Consider the following 26,372-nt stretch of genomic DNA (forward strand, 5'->3'; position numbering starts at 1 on the left):
TGGGAAAACCCACTGGATTTATGCTCCTTAAGACTTGGGTGATGTTGGCAAAGGGACCTGGTGCTGCTTTGGGCAAGAAAGATACCTTGGTGGCCATCAGGATGCTTATCAACCATACCTCTCTGAGGCTGGGAGTCATCCAGGACTGAGGCTCAAACCTGGTGGGAAATTGAGCAGCTGGGAAATCTTCAGAGACGAATGAAAAGGGTTGATTTTCAGAGAGAAAAGCATCTTTTTAATTAATTAACGGACTTCCAGGGCCAAGGGCTATCGTTATGGCAACGGAAAATCTGGAGAGGTGCTGTTGGTGCTTGCCTACGCAGAGCAGGTGGTGTTGAGCCAAAGGGATGCTGTCTGGGGCCAATTCCCCCTGCCATGTCCACTGGGGGCTGCAATCTTCATAGCCAGGAGCTACGACTGTGGCCCAACGAGAAGTCATCCAGATGCAAGAGACCCTGGAGGACTTTTCCTTTGTGAAACGCTGGGCTCTTCCACTGGGGGATGGATGCAGTGCTTCAAGCTGGCCAGCTGGACTCGCTTTCCTGCAAGCAGGATGTGGCAATGGATGTGTGAATGTCTTCTGTTGGCCCATACCTGCGTAGCTGAGCATCCGCACCAGGTGAGTGCAGCATCTTGGGTGTGAGAAGCCCGCTTTGTGACTCCTGATCCCAACCTTGGGGTGCTCAGCTTCAGCACGCACGCCCACAGCTTCTGGATTGGAAGCTGTGGTTGATTGGCACCACGCAGTAGGGCGGTGTTTGTTGGGGTAACTCTTACCTGCCTGCAGGAAGAGGTGGATGCTCAAAGCCAGAACCAGGAGGAAGACGACCATGAGGGCCAGGCTGAGTGAGATTCCCAGCCCTAGGAGAAGGGGAGTAGGTGGAAGTGGGGAGGGGAACTGATTGATTCTCACCAAAAATGGGGGCAATCAGCAAATTCAGTGCCTTGGACATGGCTTTGCACGGAAAACCAGCAGGAGTGGTGGATCCTTGCAGCACTGTTGGGTCTGCACCACATGGAAGGGAAAAGTGCATTTCCTAATCTGCAGCCCAGACTTTCCTCTGAGTCTGGGGAAATTGTCCCTTCCTCAGCCAGTTCAGCCCAGACTGCCACTGGGGAGGGATGGGAAGGTGAAGTGAACTGCAACACGTCTCAGCTCCTTCATGGTGAAGGTCCATACCCTCCTCCCAAGGAAGAAAAATGAGGAACTTCCATTTGCATGGACTGCCCAGCCTGCAGGCACCTCAGAGACTGGAAACCCGAATGCCTCGGATAAAGTTCGTCCATAATAAAACAAGGATGCTCACCTTCAGCTGGCAGCTCCGGGGTGGTGGTGCTGCTGCTGTTCCTCAGCTCACCCTTCCTACCTGGGCAACAAACACACAGAAAAAGGATCCTGACCCAAAACCCACCTTATGCCAACCAAAATGCAGCCAAGCAAGCAGTGGTGTTTGAGTTGGCCAAGACCCAATTGGGTTGGCACGGCAGAGAGTCGGGGTTAAGCAGGGGCTTACTGGGAAGATCACAGAAGAGAAAACCCTACTGGAAGAGGTGCTAAGGCACATGAGGGGTGAGAGAGCGATCTGAGACACCCAGCATGGCTCCACCAAGGGAAGGTCACGCCTGATCCATCTGTTGGCCCTCAGTGATGGAGTGATGGCATCGGTGGACAAAGGGAAGGCGACTGATGTCATCTACCTGGACTACTGCAAGACTATTTGACGTGGTCCTGCAGCACATCCTTATCTCTAAATTGGAGAGGGGTGGGTTTGAAGGGTGGGCTATTCTGAAATAAGGACTTGGATGGTTGCAGACAGAGGGCTGTGGTCAGTGGCTCCGTGCCCAGTGATGAGTGATGTCCATCCCCGGAGGGGTTTGAGGCCAGGTTTGATGGGGCCCACAGCAATCTGATCTACTACTTGATCTAGAGGTTGGCAACGCTGCCTGTGGCACTGGGGTTGGAACCTGATGATCCTTGAGGTCCCTTCTAACCCAATTCTGTGATTCCACGATCTCTTCATGGAACAGATCCCGTTGGCCAAGACCCTACCGGGTTGGCCATGAGGAGACCCTAAAATCATGCAAGCAGGGGCAACCACTCTTGGTTTATCTCAAAGGTTGCGCTCGGGATGGGGCAGGGACTACCTCCTATTGCCCATGCTTACCTCTGGTGGTCAGGAGCCATGGGATGCTCAAACTTGAGATCTTGATGTGCCCGATGTTGCTCCGCCGTCGGTACCCACAGCAGTAGGTTCCGCTGCTCTCTGCAGAAAGCTGGATGGTGAGCGTGGCAGCAAACTGCGTGGGACCCACGGGGTGGTTCTCCAGCACCACCCCGTTCTTGCAGAAGAAGATGTGGGTGACGGGGAGATGGGAGAAAACCAGGCAGCGGGCGAGAACCAAATTGCCTTCCTGAGCTGAAGAGATGTTTGGTAGGAGAGCCGGTGGGGGGAAATCACCTGCAAAAGCAAAAGGGACACGGCAGTGGTGCGTGCAGTGGGGTGGTGTGCAGTGGGGGGTCGTGAATGTTGTTTTCTGCCTTGCAGCACCCAGCTGTTCCCATGGCTGCGAAAAGGAAACCGCAGACCACAAAGCTGAGCAGTGCCTTCCTCTGTCTGCAGATGGGACGCTGCTGGGATTTTCCAGCCTCGCTGAAGCGTCTTGTTCCATTTTTCGTGGTCTCGTGGTCCCACCCGTGGAAGCTCAAGCCTTGAATCATCCCCGTGTGCCACCGCTAAGGCCGTGCACATGGGGGTGTTGCACATGGAAGGCTCTTCCAAGCACTGTGGGCACTCACCTAAGGGGCTGCAGGTCTCTGGCTCCATCCCACCAGCGCCTGTATGGGGCAGAAGGGGTGAGTATGAGATGGTCTTCAAGGCTGGATGGGGGCAGAAAAGGGAAACATTTATTTGGGGTGGGAGGTGACACCTCGGGGAAGCTTTCTCATCTCCCAGTATGGGAGATTTCCCAAGAGGAGAAGCTCAAATCCACCCCATTCCATCCCATAGAACCATTAAGGTTGAAAAAGACCACTTAGGTCACCCAGTCCAGCCATCAGCCCGCCCCACCATGCCCACCAAACCTCCACGCGCCTTGAAGACCTCCGTGGATGGTTGACCCAACTTCAACCTCCCCTTGGCCCAACCGTTGGCCATTACCTCCCATCCACAACGCCAGTGTTGTCCCTTCCAGCCCTCACCAACCTTCAAGGCGGCCCAACAGCAGCAGGATTCCTGTAGCCCCAACCAACCAGCTCCTCCCCATGCCTGATGTTCATCAGAGCACGGTGTTCGGGTGGAGTGACCCAAAATCACTCTGCAAACCCCAGCGCTGTGGTTTCCGCTGTAGACACTCAACCATCTTCCCCGTTGCTGGGGAAAAACACAATTTCATAACTTCTCCTTCTTATTTTCTTCATGTTGGTTCTCCAGGGCCTGGTAGACCAGCTCAACGTGGACCTGAGGTTTATATGTTATACATTGAAAATGCACGGGGTCTGCTCCAAAAGTGATGCCTCTCATCCTATGACATTGACCCACAGCCTCAGAGGTGGACGTTGGTGGTGTGGCAGCAGAGGTTGGACTTTCCCACCAATATTCACTTACAACACAAAACGCATAGCATCTCAGTCAGCTCACACAGAGGATTAATTCCAAGGAGCTGTGTACAGCGCTGAGTATTTCGGTGCACTGGAATCAATGGCAGCAACGCTGGAACATCACAACGTTTGCACCAGGTGGGTCCCACAAATGCTCACGCAGCAACCCAAGGCTCAAAGTTCCATAGTCAGGCATGAGAAGAAGACAACCTCTCTCTTATAACACAATACCACCAGGCCCCCCCATGCCATTTTGAAGACCGTAGAGCCTAATTGCCAATCTTGGCTGTCCCACCACATCCATCCACTATATTGTGCAGATTTGATGCCTTCTGACTTTGGGCTGATGAAAGACGGACTGCGGGGGCAACATTTTCCTAGCAATGGCACCATCAATACGTAATAGCATGCCCATGGATGTGAGATGGCTCCTAGGGGGTCCCAGTAGCATTATAAAGGGGGGGAGGGTCCTGGTGTTTTTCTGAGGAGTCCCAGTGGTATTCAGCAGGTCGTGAACCACACCCAGAGTGACCCCATTGCCCCCTGAGGGGTTCCAATGGATCCCGGGGGGAAGGGGGCCTGGTGTCACCCAAGAGGGTCAGGGATATTCCTGGGAGGGAGAGGAGTTCCCTGGTGCACCATTGCTGCCTCTCACTGCACATCAGTTCCACGGACCCCCACAGAGAGGAGGAATCCCAACTCCCACCCCCCCAATTCAGAGCCTCAACCACACCCCACAAAAAAAAGGAACAGGCAACAGAACATAGTAGCAGAAGAGTTTATTTTACAGGTTTAATAAAATAAATATAAAATAAATTAAGGAAAAAAAAAAAAAAAAGAAAATCAATAAATTACAGTGGGAGGGGGGAGGTCAGCCATTATCAAACTTCCCCGTTCCCCCCCCCCCCCTCCTCTCCCCACTCTGAGCATACAAAGTGCTCCCCATCACTGGGGTATTCCCATTCCACAAGTGGAGTTCTGGGGTTTCCCATCAGTCGGGGGGTTCCTCATCAGCAGGGTGGTCCTGGGGGGGGTGGGAGGGGGTTGTCCTCCGCTAGTGGGCTCTCAGGGGGGTTCCTGGAGTCTCTCTCCTTCCTGTAGCCTTTCCCAAACACGTTCCCGGTGTGAGGGCTGCAGGATGGGCTGGAGGATGGGGCTGAGCAGAGCACAGCGGCGGGCGAAGCGCAGACGATCACGGGCCAGGGTCTCCCAAGGACCCCGACGGGCATCGGGGTCTGGGGGGGGCTGGAGTAGGAAAACCTGGACCTGAGGACTGAACCGTACCTAGGGAAAGAGGGAAGGGAAAAAGAAAACAGCAAGTTGGGGGTGATGTCATCCTGATGGTGTCACGGGTGATGCAAGAGGCACGGGATGGCCCCATGACTCCTTCCCCCACGCATCCCATCAAACGCTCAGCTTTCTGGTAATGCTGGGGGGCTCCTCCCTTCGGAGTTCCCACAGTTCTGGGGGGGGGTGGTTCCATCTCACCCAACCCCCAAATCCCGACCCCAAATCCCCACCCAGGTGGCACTCACTCTCTTAGTGCTGCGGGGGTGATCCTCGTTGCTCACGGGTTCTTCGGTGTTAAGGGGTTCCACAATTTTGGGAGGGTCCCCATCCGCCGGGGGGGTCTCGGGGGGGTCCGCGTCCCACCCCAGCTCATCATCATCATCCTCGTCAGGCTCCGGACGGTATAAAAAGGCATGGAGAATGGGGGGCTGCAGGGGGTCCTCAGCCACCATCGGAAGGGCACAGGGGGGTGATATATTCTGAAGGGGAAAACATTAAAATGAGGGGGATATCCAACCTCCTATCGACCCAGGACCCCCACGGCAGACCCCAAAAATACCCCATCCCACCCCTCTGGCTATGGGACTCCCTATATTTAGGGATTTCCCCCAAAATTTTGGGGGTTCCCCCCAATTTTTCAGACCCCCTTCAATGTCTGGGAGCTTCCTGAGTCTAAAACCCCCCCCCAACCTTCGGGACCCTCCCCCAGCCCTCACCTGAGGCTCGCGCTGCTCGCTCCGCATCCAGCTCCATTGTTGTTCTGTGTCCCATCGCTGCTGCGCAACAGAGCGCCGAGCGCCGCCGCCTCTCCATATAAAGGCAGCGGTGACGTCCTTCGGGGAGGGGGGAATTCCCAGGCGCGGGGCGGGGCCTCACCCCGAACACGGCTTTCCATTGGTTGTCAAGCAGAGTGGGGGGCGTGGCTACCCAATAAACCCACTCCTATTGGAGGGGAGGCGGTACTTCCGGAAGGAGGGGGAGGGGAGGGTGCTACTTTCGGATCGTGGCGTTCGGATCGTGACGTTCGGATTGTGATTTTTGGATTGTAACTTCCGGATTACGACTTCCGGTTGTTCTTTGCGCGGGTTCCGGAAGTCGTTCAAGGGCACTTCCGGGCGGCTGAGGCAGCAGTGGGGTGAACTTGAGCGGCTGGCTGCGAGCTGCGAATCTCAGCGTGCACTCCGGTGGGGCCCTGAGGTACGCCTATAGATCCCTAATTGCGCTCTGCCGTGCCCTGAAGCCCTTCTGTTCTGCCACAAAGGCCTTGGAGGCTGAGGAACGCCCATAATTGCGCTCTGCAGTGCCCTGAAGGCCTTCTATTCTGCCATAAAGGCCTTCAGGCCCACCCCAAGGCGTTGGCACAGCGCTAAGCGCCCTTAGGAGGCCTCTGTGCGCTCCAGGCCGTCTCAGTGCTCCCTAATCGAGTCCAGCAACCACCCAGCATGCTCTGCGGGACACCAGGGCCCACATAAAGCTGTCTGATGTGCCCCTGAGGGCTCCTACCATGCCCTGTTTGACACTGGAGCCCCACAGGCCTCCAAGAGCCCCCCTCCCAGTGTGCTTTGGGGACCCCTGAGAGCTCTGGAGGCGTCCATTTTTCTTCCCACAATCGAAGGTGACTGCATGCAGCCTCACGGTTCTCATGGGGTGCATCCCGTGGCATCTTGTTCAGCCTGGAGAAAAGAAAGCTGAGGGGTGACTTCATTGCAGCCTTTCAATACCTGAAAGGAGCCAACAAACAAGAGGGGAATCAACTCTTTGAAAGGGTTGATAACTGCAGGGCAAGGGGAAATGGTTTGAAGTTGAGGGAGGGGAGATTGAGGTTGGATGTCAGGGGGAAGTTCTTTAAAGAGAGAGCGGTGAGGTGCTGGAACAGCTGCCCAGAGAGGCTGTGGATGCCCCGTCCATCCCTGGAGGTGTTCAAGGCCAGGTTGGATGGGGCCCTGGGCAGCCTGGGCTGGTGTGAAATGTGAAGGTTGGTGGCCCTGCGTGTGGCAGGGGGTTGGAGCTTCGTGATCCTTGAGGACTCTTCCAACCCTGGCCGTTCTGCGATTCTGTGATCCTATGATCCCACTGCCTTCTTCGAGTTCCCATCCTATGATCCCACAGACTTCTCCACGCTGGATTTGATCCGATATTCCCTAAGCTAGTTTTATTTTCCCCAAATGAACTCCCAAAGGAATTTCTTGTTGGCTTTGCTCTATAAGGACAGACGCAATTCCATTGGAGTTTTGCTTTCTCAGCTCCATCCCTGGAGGCTTTGGATGATGTCTGTGCATTCCCAGTGTCATCCCACCGTCGTTTGTGCCCAATCTGGGTGAAAAATGGGGTGAAGTGCTGTGAGGAAGGGCAAAGCAGGGGGAAAGGTGGTGGACGACTTTGCAGAGAGAGGAGGCTGACCCCAAGGAACAAGAAAACACGACCTCTGCTGTAGTTCTGAGTGCCCAGAAATGCAGACACAGCCTCTCTCCATTGCCCACTTTCAATGGGGCAAAGTGAATATCAGGGCTCATTGTTCCCCTCCGGCCTCCTGCGTGGCAAATGAGCAACAGCAGAGCTCCAGTGGCTCCAATACAGTGATTGGGGTCATGGCTGCTGTGTGAATAAAGGGCTGTGAGCTGTCAGGTGGCTGATTTGTATTGGGGATGTCACACAGCACCCCCATAAAACACCCTGGGGAGAGGAGGACACCCCCATAAACCACTCTATTGGTTGTTCCGTAGCCAAAAAAAAAAACCAAACCCCTTAAACCACCCCCAAAAATAGCATGCATCGAGGCGAGTTGATTGCTTTATTCTGCTCACGTTTTGCAGGGGGCTGAGATGGGGGAGGGGTCTGTTATGGGGCAGTGCCCCCTGGCCCTACAGCTCCCACCTGGCGCCGTGCCTCATCCATCATCTCAGCAATCAGCTCGCTCTCAGCCAGCGGCATCACGGGGCTCTCAGTCAGCCCTGAAGGGACAGGAGATGAGCAGGACACCCCTCACCACATCATTATGAACCTCCCCACCTTGTTGTTTTGGGACTTTCCCATTATTTGAGACTCCCCCCTCTCCCCCCATCATTTAGAGACCCCTCCATCTTTTAGCGATAACTCCTCCCTCCTCCCCAATACTTTGGACCTCCCGTGTTATTTGTAGGGACACCACATTATTTTGGGACCCCTGCCATTATTTTAGGGATCTCCCATCATTTAGGACCCCCCCCATTATTTAGGACCCCCTCCATTCTTCCCCCCCCCCCCCTCCCCACCACTCACCTTTCAGCAAGCACTCCCGCACGTGCTGGGCCTCGTAGCGCAGCCCCGTGCTGTTGGGGAAGTTCAGGGGTTCCGCGGGGGGAGGCAAGGGGAAAACCTCTCTCTTGCCCTCCCAGATCAGCTCAGTGGGGCAGTTCAGGTGGCTGGGGATCTGCAGGGGAGGAAAACAGCAGTTTGACTCTCCCCCCCTCACCCCCAGGTTTCCCATTCTGCCCCTTATTCCTCTCCATTGAAACGCTCCCTCCACAAAGCCCCCCATATTTTTATGATCACCCCCCCCCCCCCAAATCCCCCCACAGTCCCATTCCTTAGGATCCCAAATGCCCACCTTGTGAAAACGGACCCCAATATCCCCCTCTTAAAAGGAGACCCCCAAACCCTCCGTCTCATGACAGTGCACCCCAATTTCTCTTCCACCTTAAAATCGGACCCCAATATCCCCCCTCCTTACAGACCCCAATATTTCCGCTTTAAAATTAGACCCCAATATCCCCGCTTTAGAAGCCGACCCCAAAATTCCCCCCCCATTGAAAGAGTACCCCAATATCCCACCCTTAAAAGTGACCCCAATATCACCCCATACCAGCCCTCCCCTCACCCTCCACCCCTCTCTGTGCCCCCATTACCCCCCCATTACTCCCCCATACCTCCACCCAGCCACGGGTTCCCCCCAGCACGGCCCCCCCTGGCATCTTTGCATCCATGGACACGGTCAGTGCTGCCTGCTTCCCCCCTTCGTACTGCAGTGTCACCGTCACCGTCTCATCTACCCCTGTTGGGCCCCCATCCCCCCAGAATGACACCATTTGTGACAACGGGACCCTCAAAGTGACCTCATCCAAATTCCCCCCCATCTGCAAACCCTCCCCTCCCCCACCTCAAGAAGACCCTGGGACCCCCCCCACAGCCACACATGGGGGCAGGTAGACTCCTTTGGAACCCCAAACCCTTATGGGAGCCCCTGGATCCCCCATAGGGAACACAAATTCCGCCTCTCACACCCCCATGGGACCCCCCCTCCCCCTGGACTCCATAGGGAATCCATACACCTCTATGTAGTTGTGGGCCCCCCCAGCCACTATGGGGATCCCATATACCCCTATAGGACCTCCCAGATCCCATAATGTCCCCATACACCCTTATTGCAGCTCATAGGTCTCCCTAAAAAAAACAAACCCACCCATAGAAATCCCCCACACCCCTCCAGGCCTTCCCAACACCCCCATAAGGACCCCGTTCACCCCAGTGAGAGCCCCCCACACCCCACAGGACCCCTCCCTTACCTGAGGGGTGCAGGCAGCCCTCTGCCCGTAGCCGTAGGGGTGGGCACCCCCTCCCCAACAAGGCGCTGGCCATCTGCAGCCCATAGCCCCCCAGGTCCAGGAGGGCCCCCCCAGCCAGGCTGGGTTCCCGCACCCGCTCCACAGACCTCAGGGGGAAAGCCAGGGCCCCCTGCAGCACCCGGCATTCCCCCAAGGCCCCTTCATCCACCAGTGCCTTCAGCCGCTTCCAGGCTGGGAAGAAACGGGTCCAGAAGCCCTGGGAAGGAAGAATGGGGGTTCTAGGAGGGACTGGAAGCACTCGGAGGGACTGGAAACACTGGGAATGGGGTTATGGGGGACTGGGAGCACTGGGAGTGGGGTAATATGAGACTGGGAGGAATTGGGAGCACTGGAAACTTTTTTTGGGGAGAATGGGGTTATGAGGAGTTAGGAGAGACTGGGATCATTGGGAGGGATTGGGAGCATTAAGAATGGGGTTATGGGGCACTGGGAGCACTGGGAGTGGGGTTATATGAGACTAGAAGGGACTGGGAGCACAGTACTTGGGAGCACTGGGATTGTGGGGGACTGGGAGTGGGGTTATGTGCAGTTAGTGAGGTCTGGGATCTTTGGGAGGAACTGGGAATACTGGAAATGGGATTATGAGAGACTGGGTAGGGTTATGGGGAACTGGGAGAAGTGGGAATGGTGTTATGGAGGACTGGGAGGACTAAGGGGGACTGGGAGAACTGGAAGGGACTAGGAGTGGGGTTATGGGGTCTAGGAGCACCGGGAGGGAGTGGGATCATGGAGCACTGGAAAAGGGACTGTGGGCACTGGGAAGGACTAGGAATGAGTCCAGAAGCCCTGGGGAGAAGTATGGGCACTGGGAGGGACTGGGAGCACAGGAAATGGCATAATGGGGGACTGGAGAATATAATGGAGAGACTGGGAATGGAATGATGGGCACAGGGAGGGACTGGAAGTACTGGAAATGACACTTACAGGGGATTAAGAGAGACTGGGAATGTATTCAGAAACCCTGGGGTGAAAGGTGTGAGCACTGGGAGGGGCTGGGAATGGGATTACGGGCGCTGGGAGGGACTGGGGGGTACTGGGAATGGCGTTATGGGGCACTGAGGTTACTGGGACCACTACTAATAGGGCTCACCTCCATCAGGAAGACGCCAGCCTCCCGTGCAGCTGCTGCCATCTCCTTGGCCTCGCGGGCGCTGATGCCCATTGGCTTCTCCACCAGCACAGCCTTGCGCGCCCGCAGGAAGAGGAGGGTGTCTGGCAGGTGCTGCGGGTTCACTGTGCCCACGTACACCACGTCTGGGGCGGGGGGATGGGGAGACACCAGTGGGGACAAGGAGAAACCCGTTAGGGAGAATGAGACCCCAGAAGGGGCGAGGAGAACTGACTGTGGACTGGGAGACCCGTTGGGGGCAGTGAGATAACGGTGGGGAGAGACCTCATTTGGACAGGGGAAGCACTGGGGGCAGAGAGACCCCAATGGGGACAGAGACCTCAGTGGGGACAGAGAGACCCCAGTGGGGCCGAGGGGATGCCCGTGATGACGAGATACCACTGGGGACAGAAGGACCCATTGGAGACGGGGAGACCCCACTGGGGACAATGAGACCCTACTGGGGACAGGGACACACCAGTGGGGGCAAGGGGACACCAGTGAAGATAGGGAGATCCCAGTGGGGACAGGGAGATACCAGTAGGGGGCAAAGGGACACCAGTGAGGACAGTGGGAGCTACTGGGGATGGAGAGACCCCACTGGGGACAGTGAGATCCTACTGGGGACAGTGAGACCCCAGTATGGGCAAGGGGACACCAGTGAGGAGAGGGAGACCCCATTGAGGACAGTGAGACCCTCCTGGGGACAGTGAGGCATCAGTAGAGGGTGAAGGGACTCCAGTGAGGAGAGGGAGACCCCACTGGGGACAATGAGACCCTATTGGGGAAGAGAGACACCAGTGGGGGCAAGGGGACACCAGTAAGGAAAGGGAAGCCCCACTGGGGACAGTGAGACCCCACTGGGGACAGTGAGACATGAGTAGAGGGTGAAGGGACACCAGTGAGGAGAGGGAGACCCCACTTGGGACAGTAAGACCCTACTGGGGACAGTGAGACCCCACTGGGGGCAAGGGGACACCAGTGAGGAGAGGGAGACCCCACTGGGGACAGTGAGACCCTACTGGGGACAATAAGACCCTACTGGGGACAGTGAGACCCCACTGGGGGCAAGGGGACACCAGTGAGGAGAGGGAGACCCCACTGGGGACAGTGAGACCCTACTGGGGACAATAAGACCCTACTGGGGACAGTGAGACTCCACTGGGGGCAAGGGGACACCAGTGAGGAGAGGGAGACCCCACTGGGGACAGTGAGACCCTACTGGGGACAATAAGACCCTACTGGGGACAGTGAGACACCAGTAGGGACAGTAAGATCCTACTGGGGACAATGCCATCCCACTGGGAACAGTGAGACCCTACTGGGGACAGAAAGACACCAGTAAGGTCAATGAGAACCACTGGGGACAGAGAGACCTCACTGGGGACAGGGGAACTCCAGTGGGGACACGAGGACACTCCTCACCCCACACACACCACATCTGGTGACAGTGGGGGACATGAGGGGACAGCGCGATGTCCACCCAAATCCCAGTGATCCCATGGGGGTCCCGGCCTCATTATGGAGCATCCCACGGTCCTGTGGGGCGGTGACCCCCCTGTCCCCTTAGGGTTTTCCCTCCCGCCCCCCCAACCCCACTCACCCACTTGGGGGTCTCTTGCCAGCTCCTCGTAGCTCCCATAGGCACGTGCCACCCCGTGCAGCTGTGCATACTGCTGGGCACGGGACAAATCTCGTGCTGCTACAGCCACAGCCTGGGGTGGGGGAGAAGGGACAGGGGGTGATGGGGGGGGGGTCCAATGGGGTGACCCCCCTCCCCAAATCCGGGATCCACCCCCTTACCCACCAGGTGCTCCTCGGCGGGCAATGTGCGCAGGGCCACCAGGAAGTCGTGGCTGATTTTGCCAGCTGAACAGATGCCCCAGCGGGTCGGGGGGGGACAGGTGGTACCTGGGGGGGACTGAGTGGGCTCCTCGGGGGTCACAGTCTCCATTGTTCCTTGGAGGTGGGGGGGGGGGTCCCAGTGGTGGTATGCAGGGGTGTCTATCTGGATCCTGGGGTGTTGCTCCAGATGGTATCCAGTAGGATCCTAATGGTGTTCAATGGGATCCTGGTGGCTTTCAGCAGTTCTTGGGGGGGGGGGAGGTCATGCAACACTCCCCTCTCACCCAGGACAGCCCTATGGGCGCGGGGTGGGGGGGCGGAGCAGCACCTGATTGGGGCCCCCCAGGGTTGGGTGGTGGTGGAAGCCCAATGGGTGCTGGAGGGGGGGGTCAGAGGGCGGGGAACCAAAGGGCTGTCCCAGGGGTGGGGGTTGTTTTGGAGAGATGTGGATGGAGCCTGTATGCTGATGAGGAGGAGGGGGCGTGGCCAACACTCTGCCCCTCCTCGTCGATAGGGGGAACCAAAGGGTTTGGGAACCCCTCCCCTCTCCTCCCCCCCATAAAGAAACAGGCAACAAAATGTGTTGAAAACTGTGGCTTTTACTGATGAGGTTAACAAATAAATACAATAAGTAACGGTGGGGGGAGCTCAGCCCCTCTCGGACCCCACCCTATATCCCTAAGATGTGTTGGGGGGTTCCCCATCAATGGTGGGAGGGTCCCAGCAGGGTCCTGATGGTGTCCTGGGTGATGATGGAAGCACAGAGGCATTCCCGTGTTCAGATTCCAGGGGTTGCTCTCCAGGTCTGGCAATAATAACTCATGGAATGTCACATTTCTTTTCCCAGAAGCAAATGCTGCTCTCCTTCGTGCCTCACCTTTACCTCATTCCTTCTACATTAGTGGGCTGAATTTGATTGCCTAAACTGAATCATTAAATGCCACATGAGGTCCTCTCATGTATTCCTCTTTACCTGTGGGATGGTCACAAGGAGTTTTTCTCTGTCTGTACACGTATCTGGGATTGCCCCAACCCAAGTGCAGCTCTCTGAGGTTCACATGGACCCACTTTCTGAGCCTGCCCAGGTCCCTTTGGATGGCAACCCTTCCTTCTGTTGTGTCATCTGCACCACTCAGCTTGTTGCCATCAGCAAACTGCTGTGGATGCACTCGGTCTCATCATCTCCGTCACTGATAAAGATGCTCAGGAGTACCGGACCCAAGATGGACCCCTGGGGAGCACCACGTATCACTGACCTCCAACTGGACGCAGAGCCATTGACCACAGCCCTCTGGCTGCAACCATCCAAACAATTCCTTATCCATCCCTCTCCAATTCAGAGGTAAGGATGTGCTGCAGAGCCACGTCAGAGGCCTTGCAGAATTCCGGGTAGATGTCATCAGTTGCTTTCTCTTTGTCCACTGATGCTGTCACTCCATCATAGAAGGCCATTGGATTGGTCAGGCACGAACCTTCCCTGGCTGGCTTGGATCACTCACTTTAATATCTCTTCATGTGCTCTAACATCTCCTCCAGGAGGATCTGTTCCATGATATCCCAGGCCCAGAGGTGCAGCTTATCGTCCTGTGGTTCCCCAGGTCTTCCTTTCTCCCTTCCTTAAAACTGAGAGTGATGTTTCCCTTTTTCCAGTCACCAGGGACTTCATCTGACCGCCACAGCTTTTCAAATGCGATGGAGAATGGCTCAGCCCCCACATCACCCCGCTCCTCCAGAACCTTGGGATGCATATCATCCAGCCTCTCCAACTTGCTGTGTGCTTACAGTGGGGGGTGCTTCACTCCTGTGACCCCTGTCCAGAATTTCAAGGACACGAGAGGTGTAGGAACGTGGTGAAGACCGAGGCAACAAGCTCACTGTCTACATCAGGCTTCTCCATGTCTGCTTTAGTCAGTTCTCCCTTCTCACCCATCAGAGGGGTACTCTCTCCTTTGCCTGTCTCTGCTGACCAGTGTGCCTGTAGAATCCCTTGTTTTTCACATCCCTAGCTGTTCTCAGTCTATCCACTTTTTAACACAGAGGGCAATTCTCCACCCCTCCTACCTTGCCTATCCCTTCTGAAACTCTTGGAGCCCTCAATCATTGTATTCCAGTTGTGTGAGTCATCCCACTACCCTTCTGCGTTAGCAATTAGGTCATCATTTCCTAATTGCAGCAGGATTTCCACCTCCTCCTGCTTACTCTTCATTCTGTGTACATCACCAGGCAGGCACTAACAACCCACGGCCAGTGTCTCAACCACTCATCTCTCTGCACCGTGGGCACAGTCTGAGCTGAAACCACGGCGTGGGGAGAGCACAGTGCAGCACCAAACCAAGTCATGGCAAATGCATTTTGATGCATTGATTGAACACAGTCTGGTGTGGAAAAAATATGCATCCATGCTTTCCATGTTTTGATACGGGAATTTGAGAATAGTCTTCAAAATCGGGGAAAAAAAAATAAAAATTAATAGATTTACATTTGCGACTGCATTTTCAATTGATATAAATACATGATCTGCCAGTTTTCAGACGGAATGTGCAGTTGGATATCCAACTCAAATATTTGGTCGTGTCTTTTTGCTAGGCTTTCATCAGACCTCTGTTAGCAGAGAGAAATGTCCCTTGCTTGCTGAATGTTATTGGAGACCCAGCAGAGGATGTGAGCACAGTGGTGCACTTTAGCAGTGGTGACAAAACCCGTGGGTCAGTCCTGCTGGTGGAGGTTTTGACAAACATGGCGTGCAGCCTCTTGTTCATTGCTGGTGGAAATGCATAGCTGGTGGTGGTGATTGATGAAAAATATTGCTTTGTAGCTGAGAATTTGCTCCGTCAAGCAGAGTTACTGTGCTCATCGTTGTAGTTTCCGAGGGAATAAACAGGAGGCATTACTTTTGGAGTGATCTATGGCCCATGACAATTCCTCTTTGCTCAGTGTAGAAGGTTGGACGTTCTAGATCATAGAACTCAAAGCCCTGAGCTCAATACCATCCACACAGCTACTGATTCAACAGGTCTGTTCTCCTTCTGCCTGGATCCCAGTCCCAGTCACAACCTTTATGAAGAAAAAAGGGAATGGAAACGCACAGCTTCTTTGTTTCTGTTTTATTTTTACTGAAACTTTGGTCATATTGTGCTCCTACAGAAACTGTGGGACAGGGGAGCGTGGAGAGGCACAGCTTTACCATTGTCATTTTTTGCTGCGCAGAATTTAAAAGAAGTTTCTTCGTGGTGATGGCAAAAGGAATATAAAGTGGAAAGAAGCTTCCTGCTGGTGGTGTTCTATAAGGCAGTGAGCCAGCACTGGTGGCACTGGGTTGCTTCTCAGTACTGGGGTGCTCCCTGAAGAGTGAGATGAGGCTGAGAATGGAGTCAAATGGGCAAGGGCACAGGGGAAAAATGCAGAACAACGCCCTGTCTGGCATCAAGAGGCTGTATTTAGAAGGAGACTATAAACAAGATGAAGAGCGACTGATTATATGGTCTGATAATAGTTTTAAACTAAGAGGGGAGGTTAAGGTTGTGTGTTAGGAGGGAATTCTTTACTCAGAAGATGGTGAGGTGGTGGTGCAGGCTGCCTAGAGAGGTTGTGGGTACCCTACCCCTGGAGATGCTCAAGGTTGGGTTGGATGGGACCCTTCCTATCTGTCCTACTTCCTGTGATTGATGCCACTGTAGTTGGGTGCGTTCCATTCAACTCTTCTTTGTACCAGGATAGGTTCAGTTTTCTCATGGTCCACAAATTTAGCTTAAGTAAATGCAAATCTTTGGGATGAAAGGAGCGCACCTTTAAGAGCAACGAGTAAAAACACTTTGTACTTGAATTATGGATTCAAATTAGTTAACTAAGCATTACGACGGGGAAAACCAGTCTTAGCTGATCTGCTGCCTATGGGACAAGTAGTTCTCATTCTTAAAGCACCACTGAAATTTTATACTCAGAAAATCCCATCCTCCTCATCTTTGAATTCTCTGTACCTACAAGGGAAGGAGCAATCAAGACCCCTGTTAACTGTGACTGTATTAATTGTTGTGGGATGCTGTAAGAGACTGAGAAGCAAGAGGGCTAATGTCCCAAATGCTGCCTAAAAGTGAAATGAGATCACCACTCTGAGAAGCAGTTGGAGGAGAGGCCTCTTAAAGTTGAAGTAACATCTCTCCAGTGCATCTGATCTTGTAGAACTATGAAGATCTGTCGAGTAACAATGGGAGCTTAGAGGGGAGAGAGAAATCTCCCAAAGTACGTCTGCATACTTGGTTAACTGGCAGTTGTTTGGGCAGGGAGAGAGAGAGACCACCTACAGCCCCTCCAACCCACTGCTCTTGCACATGGTAAAAGCCATACCCCAGCCACGTTGGAGGAGGCAAGACGACCACCTGGACCCCAGACTCATTTACAACCAGTGACAGAACTCCTCCTCGGGTTGTGACAAAGGATTTCAGGAGGCCGAGTGTCCCTGATCTGTGCCCCTTCTATTTGTGGTCATGGTTGACATCACCCACCTGGTGTTCTGCTCTTAATCAGCACCTACCTGGTGTGCTATTCTCAATGAGCACCCGCCTGGTGTTCTAATCTTCGTGAGTTTTCCAGGTCAAGGAATTGTAACGTTGAGGCTTATTGTGGGTTATGCACCTGAACAACACATATGTCAATGCAGCAGTTGAGCCTATTTGTCACACAGCCCCCATCCTACCTCCTCCTCTAATGAGAGGGAAAATGCTGCTTGCTCTTACTTTGCCTTTTGTATGAATTCCTGTCCCAAGGGAGTGCTTATATAGACTGCATGTTCTGGAAAGCCAAGTGGGGATGGGCCCAAATCTTGCACAGTTGATGAAACTGAGCAGTGAGCAACTTGTAATGAGCTGGACCCTCCACACTCATACCCACCAACACCTTTTAAGCCCCTGCAGCTCCTGTTAGCATCTAGGAGCCCCACTGAAACTCAGGTTTGGCCTGTGAATGTATGCTGTAATACAGGTTTGTTGGTCTCAAGCACCACTACAGTCATTCCTGTGCTTGACCATGGGTCCTGCTGATCCTCCCAGTGTGAAAAGCAGGTAGGAAAGCTCACTGTCACTCCACTCTCCTGTAGGAGTTCATAAACATGAATCAGATGTGAAAAAAAAGGACAGCACTACCCTCCAAATTCCTGGCATGCAGTGAGGGGATGTGTGTTACACTCGAGTGAAAAAGAAACCAACCAACACAATTTTATTGAGTTTCAGGCTCTGTTCTCTGAAGAGAACAAGGCTATGTGCTGCTGGTTGATGCTTATTCCCCAGTTATTCTCTCATGAACAGTAACTCAAACATGATTTTTCTTTTTATTTTTTTCCTCCAAGGACGCAGCTTACTGCCCCTTCCACAAAGCTGATTCACCTGAGTGTACACGGGGCATCTCGGTGTGTGTGGCCACATTCTGATGGTGACGTGGACACTGAGACTTGATTTATGCTTAGAAAGTTTTGTGTTTGTTAGGCAGAAGCTAATTGCTTGCAGCTGGGAACCTGTTGAACCAGTGCAACGTTCAGGAAGGAGCAGCTCACATTCCTCCTGCTCTGTGAAGATGTTTCTTCTGCCTTTGCTTTCTTCCTCCTTGCTTTATGCAAAGGCAAAACTGGAGCCGTCAAGATCAATTAGGGAACAAGTCTAACAAATCTAGGACCAGAATTTAGAGACAGGCTGTTTATTTGGTGTTTATTTATTGACAATATCTGCCCCACTTCTTCGTAATGAGGAGTAAATTTGTGGAGCCCTTTTAATTGACATGCATAAAAGCAGTGATGGTGGAGGCACATTTTAAATGCTGAACACAACGACCAGTTGATTGTTGTGCCCCACTATCTGTAACCACACCCTCTACAATCTCTTTTATTTTTTTCCCAATTGCTTTTAAACTGAAAACACCCCCAGAACATATTAGGAACATTCTTGATACGGGGTTTCACTTTCTTTGTCTTTTCACTTTGTTCATGTAATTTCCTTTGGTATTTCTTCAACGTATTTTCACATTTATTCCTCTAATTTGTTCTTGTGTTACTCTTCATTTATATTGCAGAGTTATTAGGAACAAACGCAGCTCACGCTATAAGCAATTATGGTGAATGTAAGAAGGAAGAGTCCCATAAGATGGAAGAGAAAACACTACAACTAATGGTTTTACTGGATTTTATATTCCCCAAAACGTTTGGCATCTGAGTGAGAGGAGTATTTTGCCCTCTTAAAAGCCCAGCACTATTCAGCCACCTGTCCTTATAAATACATTCCTCTCTCCTGCCACAGCTAGTGACAGCTAACAGTAAGAGGTGCAATCAGTGAGACACCAAATGACAGGTGATAAGGAATATTGGTCTCTCCCTCTCAAAAAATGCATTCTCTTATTTCTGATTTTCATAGCGCTGGCTTTAAGATGCAGGTACAGAACACAAGCATAAACTTAGAGAGTAAGCACGGTACAAGACGTTTGAGGTTCAGATTTTAGGCTTAGAAAGGACATGCTAGCTAGAATCTCATACCAAAGAACAATAATTAAAGAAATGAGAGCTGGTCATGCAAAGTAGGCAACAACACAGGGATTCATTACCATGTCTCATGTGGATGTTTAAATTCAACCTCTGATATTTCTTCTACTAGAACCAGAATTGTGGTGCTCTGCAGTGTGGGATCGCATCATAATCCTATTTCCAAGAAGTTATCAATTCCCTTTTCTTGACATTCTGTTCGGTGCTCAGTGCTTCACCAACTCAGAGGACTAAGGAAATCTCCTGTGCCTCTGTGTCACAGAGACTGGCTTTGTTTCGTCATCATGTCAGTGACTGATTAAAGGGCAGAACAGAAGTGAAAATGAAAGCAAACCAAGCAGTGGGCTGCACACCCCCCAGTGGTCTGATTCTCTAGATTTTGAAGGCTGTGTTTTTGCTTTTCAAGGGCTCCGTATAGTCTTCGGGTTTCCTTATCTCATGGACAATCCCATGGCAGCTACATGATTTCTATGTGGGTCTCAGATTCCTCAAAATGACATTGAAATTTGTTCACACAGGGACGTAGAAGTCTTAAATATTCACAGGTGTCTGCATCAGGGCTTATCAGACCCAAGCCCTTCTGCAAATAATGATGATAAAATAAGTACCTCTGTAACAAACAGGTATTTATTCAGTTAAGTGTCTGTATTACCTGGATGGACCTTGGAAAGATGGAATATTTCCAGCGTGTGATGCATAAGTGCAAAATAACATTGAAATTCATTCACATGGGGGCATAGAAGCCTTAAATATTCACAGGTGTGCTTATCAGACACAAACCCTCCTGCATCTAAAGGGAAGAAATGAGTACCTCCATGACCTGAGCTGATGTAGATCAGTTAAGCAGCTGTATTACCTGGATGGACCTCAGAAAGACGGAATGTTTGCACCACATGAGACATCAGTTCAAAAGTCAAGGGATAGAAAGGCAAAGAAGTGGGCAAAAAATCCTTACTACTAACTGTGAAATAAATCTCTTCTTGTTTCTGAATTCATTCCCAATCAATGGATCCTTCCTGAGAAATCATAAAGGAAGGGATATGACAGTGTGAAAGGTGCCTGATGTCCCTGCGAATTGGGGCAGCTGTGACTTTTATGTCCTGCTCCTGTTCCCTGACAGGATGGTTGCTATAAACAACAAGATCTTCAATACCCATCCTATGTCAGTGGGCTCTTAACAGACAGCATCATCTCCACCATCTTCTTCTAAGCACTGAGCCAGTGCCACATGTCCTTTTATGTAAAGGCTGAGTCTGTGTTATGATTTTATATTCAGCTGATTGATCAAAATTCAACCAAATCTGCAGAGCTCATCCAGGGAACAGAGGAGCCTCAGCAACTGAGAATTCTAGACACTGTGTGAAACTAAGCCCTTTAGATAATGTCTACTAAAGAAGATCTCAAAACACACAACAACACTTGTAACCATTAACATTCCTTACCTCTGGACTCAGATTGATAAGGAGATTAATAATTCATCTTGCCTTGAGATAAAGCACATCAAATATGGCAGCACTTCAGAGAGTGCTCTAAAGACTCGGTGCAAGCAAATCAACAGATGGTAGATCTCTGCATTAGCAGACGGTACAGAAGGTCAAGAGCATTTTTGATAAATGATCCCCAGACTGCTTTTGGGTATCACTGTAGGTGTTTGGATCACAGTCTGGCTGCGACACAATCGGAACCTTTGCTTTTTCTCACTGTTCGTCCATGCTGTGCAATAACTGCCCTGAGCTGGGGGACTGAGAGCAGAGAAATTCTGCCTGAATTGACACGCTCAGTGCTGCTACCAGTCAACTTACAGCACCTTTCATCAAAAACCAGCTGGAAGATGGGCAAACACAAGGGGAATCCTGCCCCACAGATCTCAAGCCCTTCCCAAGCTGTGTGGAAACACTCGGCCTGTCTTCATCGTCCAGCCCAGAGCAAAGCAACTGCGGTCATGCGGTGCAAACAGCTGATGTTCTTTGCAGCTCATCAGCCCTCTGCACTCACACACCTCGATGCTTTTGGTCCCTCAGACTGGAGATGTGCAGCTGCTGCTCTCTGAAATGCTGCTTCAAGCCCAGCTCCACACAAGCAAAGCATCATGGAGAAATGCATCGTTTTGAAGGAGCGGTCGGGTGAATCTTGTGTGGGAGGAAAGTTCTCATTTCTAAACAGAAGAGGTGTTACTGTCTGCACAAAGCTGTAGTCTGGCCAGGCCAGAGAGCACTAAGAACGGGGATGCAAAAATAGCACCTGCTGATTTTGAGCACACAGACGGTTCACCACAGAGTGAGTTCTCACACATGGCAACGTTTTGTGGTCTGCAGATTGCGTCCAGCCCTCTGTTGATCACCTCCATGGGCTGATGCAGGGCCAGAGCTCCCAGTGGCTGAGTTCCTCCGTTCTCAGAGCAGACAGCAGAACCGCAGCCGTGGTCCTGCTCTGCCCCTTGACTTCACCATCAGCCCTACATCCAAGCAGGGACACGTTCTCAATTGTGAGCCCAGAGAAAATGTTCTGTGGGACAGAGGAGTGGGGAGAGGCACTAGTTTACTTTTACTGCAAGGAATGAAACTGCAATGGCATTTCCTTGTGGTGACAACAGCAGTGACAGTGAGTGCAAAGAAGTTTCCTGCTGTTGGAGTTCTGCAGGTGATGGGGAGTGTGCAGCAGCACTCAAGGCATTGGGTTGCTTCCAGGCTTCTCACTGCTGGGATGCTCCCAGGAGGGTGAGATTGGGCTGAGAATGCAGTCTGAAGAGTAAAGGAGCAGTGGGGATATGTGGAAAGAACATTAGAGATGCCCTGCCTGGCACACAGAGATTGTATGTAAAGGGACCTTGTAAACAAGATGGACTGTGATTGATTACACAGTTTGACAGTGACAGGACAAAGAGAAAGGTTTTAAAGTAGAAGCGGGGTGATTAAGGTCAGATGCTCGGAAGAAATTCTTGATTCAGTGCGTGTTGAGGCACTGGCACAGGCTGCCCAGAGAAGCAGTGCATGCACCATCCCTGGAGGTGCTCAGGGATGGGATGGATGGGCCGTAGGATTCTATGATTCTAGGGTAAACTGTATTCTCTTTAAGGTCCTTCCAAATCAAACCTTTCTCTTTGATGACTCTGTGATAGACTGGGGGTGGTCGGAAGGTGGGGAGGAGACAGAGCAAGGAGGAGAGCTGACCCCCAGAGACCAAAGGGACACTGCATGCAGAATGAGGCCATGATCAGCAAGGAGATGTGGGGAAAAGAGGGAGAAGGGAGAAGTTTCCTCCCTTCAGGAAACAGGAAACGCGGACCATGCTGAGGTCTCTACTGAAATAAAAGCGGTGTCTCTGCTGACACAACAGATGCACCATAGGCAGCATCACAGCCTCTCGCTGTGAATAACTCTCCGTCAGCTGCAGAAGCACCACAGGATGGGTCCACGGCTCACAACACAAACCTGTGACCATCTGCATCCAGCTCATTGAAAAGCAGGCGCCGGGAGGAGCGATCTGCAAATGATGTGGGTGCAGGCGGGATGGGCCACGCAGTGTCCTCGTGTCGCTGCCCTCCTGCTGCTGCTGGTGTTTGGTGAGTTGGGGATGCTGTGGGGAGCAGAGAACCTTGCGTGGAGCAGGAAACCCACCAGTGAAATTCTTGGGGTGGTGCTGAGAGTGAAGCTGAGAAGGAACATGCATGTAGGCATGTCCGAAAAATTTGAGACTTAGGAATGCTGTCTGAATTTGAATTTGAGGGGACTGCATCTGGAACTGAAAACACATCTGAACTGGGCTTGGGTATGCTGAGAAGGAGATGGAGGAGATGCAGTATGCAAACCACAGATGAGATTGTTCCTACTCCACAATGGGGACATGGGCAGGAAGATGTGGGTGAGCAGGACATTGTCCCCCTAACCAAAACCCTCTCTGTCCCACGGTGCAGGTTCTGGTGTGAGCACCCAGGACATCTGCAGCTCCAGGGCTGAAGGTGAGTGTGAGAATGGGTCCAGAAAATGAAGACATCGTGTGGGAGGAAATGGGAAGAGGGAAAGGAATCTTTCCCAATGAATTCCCAGTGTCCAGCCCTGGAGTGCTGATTGTCCGTGCCTTGGGATACAAGGTGTTTTTCAACTCATGATGCTGGTGGAATCCCTGTGCCATCTCTCCAGGTACTCTCCAGGCTCCAGTCCTGTTCCTTAACGCATCCCGTGCTCAGGAAGGGGACGTTGTCCTGGCTCAGTGTGTTCTTCAGAACCAGTTTCCTGCTACCCGAATTGTCTTCTGCAAGGATGGGTTGGAGGTGTACAGCATGAAAGCCCAAGAGGGCAGGGTCATCAACTCCATGCTGCTGAGCATCACTGAGGGGAGCAGTGGGACATACAAGTGTTTGTACCAGCAGAGGAACGAGGAAGACCGTCTGAAGAGCTCTGCCCTCAGTCCTCCGTGGGACCTGCATGTCACAGGTGGGACATGAGATCAGGGTGGTGGGGACAGAGGTGCCAGTGGGACTGAATGTCACATGGACGTCCCATGTGCAGCAAGAGATGCTATAGAGAGAGGAAGGCTCTGTAAGGGTTATCCAGACTCCATCCCACACTGCAGAAATGGGGGTCTGCAGTGCCCAGGAAGAGAAAGAAAAGATAGGGTGTGGCCATGGAGCCTTTGAAGCCTGGGTAAGGATGCTTCAAGGATTATTGCAATATCATTATGAGCGTATGGAAGGAAAATGGGAGCGATTTCCAGGTGTGAGATTGTTCCTTATGGTGTGAGTTCGTACTCAGGAAGAATATGATGCTGTGGCCATGGTGTGGGGATGGCCCTATGTTGGTGTGCGTTGGGATCCGGGTGTCTCCACCTGCAACAAAACCACCAAAAAGTGCCTTTTGATGGTGTCAGTAAGGGAGATGCAGGCTGCAGTCTTGCAAGTGGGATGCTGCCATCCCATCTAGGCAGAGCAACGTACTAGTCCTTTCTTATCCACAAGGTCTAATCGATACCCATGTGGAGGAGAACACGCATCATTCCACGTGTCTCTGGGGCTCAGTGGACTCCTTCCAATGGCTGTAAGCCGTGCCCCATACCAGTGCACTCCGGAGCCGTGTTCATGCAGAGGTGAGAGTTCAAGGGATACTCAGCCCATCCATTTGTCCCAACAGGCCATGTGTCCGGCTCCACGGAAGGGACAGCAACTGCTGGTGAGGCTTTCCCCTTTACTCCTGCTGTCCCCATGCATCCCAATCTTCCCCTTCTCCTTTCTCCAATCCTATCACTACATCCTCATCACACTCCCATGTCCTCATCACTCCCCTCGGGTTCTACCACACTCCATCAACCCCAAGCTCTCTTTCCCCATCCCTCCTCTCTGTTCCCAGACCCCAACAACCAGCTGGCCTCCGCAGTCACTGTGGTGGCATCAGTGACCATCATCCTCCTCCTTTCTGCAGCGACCTTCTGGACCACCAAGAAAGGTGGGGTCTTGTGGGAACTGTGAGGGATCCATGAGGCCGTCACAGCTCTGATGTGGGACACTTCTTCTTGCAGGTGCCTGCAGGGAGAGATGCCGAAGGTGAGCTGTAATGGTCTGGTCAGGGGTGGGGGATTTAGGCGCAGCTGGAACCCTGTGAAGGGCAGTATGATCTGTGGGTTGCCCCAAGATTTGATGGGATTTCCATTATGTTGGGGAGGAGAGCTTTTCCTCATGGGAATATTTCCAACAGAACCTGGGCACCTGGTGGAGGAGAGATTGCCGTGGGGTTGGATCAAGCGCAATGCCCAGTGTAAGGAGCCATCATTCCAGTGAATATCAATCCTGGACACTTCCCACCAAACACACAGCCCAAATTCATTTCCCTTTCCACCCCAGGCAGCAGCACGTTTCCAGCCAGCAGATGGAAGCCACTGACTACGGAGAAATCCAATGTGAGTGCTGGGCAAGCCCAGACCACAGGGATCCCTTTCCCTTGGATTTCCATTTGCAAACCCACCAGTTCCTCCTTTTCCTCACAAAACAAATTCATCAAGGGACAATTTCTCCATGCTGCTTTCATCCCAGTGCTCATGGTGACAAATCCCACATGCGCAGCTGGTCTCACACTTCAGACGCTGCTGGTCTCACACTTCAGGCTCCACTTTCTTCATTTCTCCTCCCTGTGGTGTTTGTTTGAAGCCCAGCCCAAGGCCCAGCCCCACACTGGAGGATGTGTCTGTGTGCACAGACAGCAGTGGAGAAATGGCTCAACAAGCACGGACAGCCACAAAGAGAGGATGCTGTGGTTGGGGACAGGTTGGGATGCAACCCCACCACGCATGCACCTCGCTCTGTTTGCAGCTCAAATTTCATTGCAGAGCAGCAGGCGGAGATGTGCTGTGTAAAGAGAGACAATGCCTCCAACAATGGGAAAATTCCCCCAAAGCCCAACATCTCTGCTCCTCCATATCTTCCTGCACAGAGTGGGCAAACGGGGTTGGGCAGTCAGATCAGAGCCCAGGATCTGCTGCCCAAACCAATGGTGGGTCTCCTCCCTTCCCATGTTGGTACTGAGCACTCACGGTGTTTTTTTCCCCCACAGATGCTGCCATTGTCCACTTTCAAAGGGACAGGGTGAGTTGGGGCCCTTCCCCCTGCAAATGAAGTGATACCTTCCCCAGACATCTCATGTTATTGTTTGTACACCTTCTCATGCATCTCCTTGTCGTACGTTCTCTTTGCTTGCAGAAAAATGGCAAATCATGAGATACATTCTCCAGCCACAGATCACACTCTCCTCTCTGACTTCTGCAAACACCTCCCCCCTGTTGTGCAGAACTGCAGCCCCTTGTTGCTGCTGCCACAATTGTGTGGTTCCTGCTCAGAAGCTCCAGCAGTTGTTCTATTTGAGGGGCTGGAAGAACATTTCTGAGAGTTTGCAAGAAAGTGGAGGGGGGAAATCTTGCCAACAATTATGAAGAAGAAGGAGTCCATCTAGCTAGAAAGTGCTGCCCCAAATCTGCTCTTGTTTTTGCTGAGTATCTCCCGCCTGCTTCTTCCTGCGTGCGTGGCTCCTTCTGGTGCACCTCAAGTCTCCTTGTGCAGGGCTTGCAGGCTGCAGCTGCAGGAACAGGGCTTTGCTTTCCCCTCCAGCCTCCTGTGCAGCAGACGACCAACAGCAGAGCTCTATAGGCTGCAACGTGGCACGGGCACCAGGGCTGGGTCACGGCCACTGTGTTTCCTTGCAGAGGGCTGCTGGGGTGTAACGTGGGGCTCTTTGTGTTTATGGGGTTTGCTGTCATGTTACATCTAGCAGAATAAGATTTATGACTTGCCTATGTACAGAACACCTACGCTATCAATAAAATATCAGAGATATGCCAAATTGGAGCATAAAGGTATGTCATGCAAATACACAAACTGCACTTTACTGCATCATCAATCTCACCACAGTCCCGAATCAGAGAAATCAT

At 52.4% G+C, this 26,372-nt stretch overlaps 3 protein-coding genes across 9 annotated transcripts; 1 reads left to right on the plus strand and 2 right to left on the minus strand.

Annotated features, from left to right (window-relative positions):
• Positions 1–212: 212 nt before the first annotated feature.
• LOC104916161 (uncharacterized) lies at positions 213–3,336 on the minus strand. Of its 6 annotated transcripts, none has more exons than XM_010727145.4 (6): positions 3,204–3,336; positions 2,798–2,878; positions 2,166–2,459; positions 1,308–1,367; positions 778–861; positions 213–542 (listed from the first exon to the last, which is right to left on the minus strand). In XM_010727145.4, exons 1-6 carry the CDS (start codon positions 3,262–3,264, stop codon positions 436–438), a joined length of 687 nt encoding a protein of 228 aa, XP_010725447.1. In that variant the 5' UTR covers positions 3,265–3,336; the 3' UTR covers positions 213–435. The 6 variants fall into 6 exon arrangements, with proteins under 6 accessions (XP_010725447.1, XP_085070914.1, XP_085070916.1 ...); XM_085214788.1 differs by having other exon boundaries at positions 2,798–2,836; positions 3,204–3,334; XM_085214790.1 differs by having other exon boundaries at positions 2,798–2,836; positions 3,159–3,266.
• A 1,026-nt stretch (positions 3,337–4,362) lies between these two features.
• DHDH (dihydrodiol dehydrogenase) lies at positions 4,363–12,736 on the minus strand. The gene is made up of 10 exons (XM_085214763.1): positions 12,405–12,736; positions 12,201–12,312; positions 10,580–10,743; positions 9,430–9,685; positions 8,794–8,918; positions 8,147–8,297; positions 7,693–7,839; positions 5,605–7,201; positions 5,134–5,367; positions 4,363–4,882 (listed from the first exon to the last, which is right to left on the minus strand). Exons 1-7 carry the CDS (start codon positions 12,549–12,551, stop codon positions 7,727–7,729), a joined length of 1,068 nt encoding a protein of 355 aa, XP_085070889.1. The 5' UTR covers positions 12,552–12,736; the 3' UTR covers positions 4,363–4,882; positions 5,134–5,367; positions 5,605–7,201; positions 7,693–7,726.
• LOC109364594 (uncharacterized) lies at positions 5,968–26,284 on the plus strand. Of its 2 annotated transcripts, XM_085214777.1 has the most exons (12): positions 5,979–6,085; positions 13,528–13,784; positions 19,075–22,524; positions 22,876–22,920; positions 23,102–23,395; positions 24,089–24,127; positions 24,305–24,400; positions 24,474–24,498; positions 24,650–24,709; positions 24,796–24,851; positions 25,502–25,533; positions 25,648–25,805. In XM_085214777.1, the coding sequence occupies exons 3-12, from the start codon at positions 22,452–22,454 to the stop codon at positions 25,663–25,665; spliced, it is 738 nt and encodes a 245-aa protein (XP_085070903.1). In that variant the 5' UTR covers positions 5,979–6,085; positions 13,528–13,784; positions 19,075–22,451; the 3' UTR covers positions 25,666–25,805. The 2 variants fall into 2 exon arrangements, with proteins under 2 accessions (XP_085070902.1, XP_085070903.1); XM_085214776.1 differs by lacking the exons at positions 13,528–13,784; positions 24,650–24,709; positions 24,796–24,851 and having other exon boundaries at positions 5,968–6,085; positions 25,648–26,284.
• The last annotated feature ends 88 nt before the right edge of the window (positions 26,285–26,372 follow it).

This window comes from Meleagris gallopavo, chromosome 33 (assembly GCF_905368555.1).
Source record: "Meleagris gallopavo chromosome 33, MGAL_WU_HG_1.1, whole genome shotgun sequence".
Classification (NCBI taxonomy): domain Eukaryota; kingdom Metazoa; phylum Chordata; class Aves; order Galliformes; family Phasianidae; genus Meleagris; species Meleagris gallopavo.

What these genes read in the sequence shown, in the direction of transcription:
- LOC104916161 (XM_085214786.1), bottom strand. Translation starts at nt 2,670, where the DNA reads ATGGAACAAGACGCTTCAGCGAGGCTGGAAAATCCCAGCAGCGTCCCA. An exon ending in CCCGGAGCTGCCAGCTGAAG is followed by an intron (nt 862 to 1,307) that starts GTGAGCATCCTT and finishes CCCTTCTCCTAG; the next exon opens with GGCTGGGAATCTCACTCAGC. An exon ending in CCACCTCTTCCTGCAGGCAG is followed by an intron (nt 543 to 777) that starts GTAAGAGTTACC and finishes TCCTGCTTGCAG; the next exon opens with GAAAGCGAGTCCAGCTGGCC.
- DHDH (XM_085214763.1), bottom strand. Translation starts at nt 12,551, where the DNA reads ATGGAGACTGTGACCCCCGAGGAGCCCACTCAGTCCCCCCCAGGTACC. An exon ending in GGCAAGAGACCCCCAAGTGG is followed by an intron (nt 10,744 to 12,200) that starts GTGAGTGGGGTT and finishes CCCCCGCCCCAG; the next exon opens with ACGTGGTGTACGTGGGCACA. An exon ending in GGGCTGCCTGCACCCCTCAG is followed by an intron (nt 8,919 to 9,429) that starts GTAAGGGAGGGG and finishes GGGGCCCAACAG; the next exon opens with GGGTAGATGAGACGGTGACG.
- LOC109364594 (XM_085214776.1), top strand. Translation starts at nt 22,452, where the DNA reads ATGATGTGGGTGCAGGCGGGATGGGCCACGCAGTGTCCTCGTGTCGCT. An exon ending in GGAAGGGACAGCAACTGCTG is followed by an intron (nt 24,128 to 24,304) that starts GTGAGGCTTTCC and finishes CTCTGTTCCCAG; the next exon opens with ACCCCAACAACCAGCTGGCC. An exon ending in TGCAGGGAGAGATGCCGAAG is followed by an intron (nt 24,499 to 25,501) that starts GTGAGCTGTAAT and finishes TTTCCCCCACAG; the next exon opens with ATGCTGCCATTGTCCACTTT.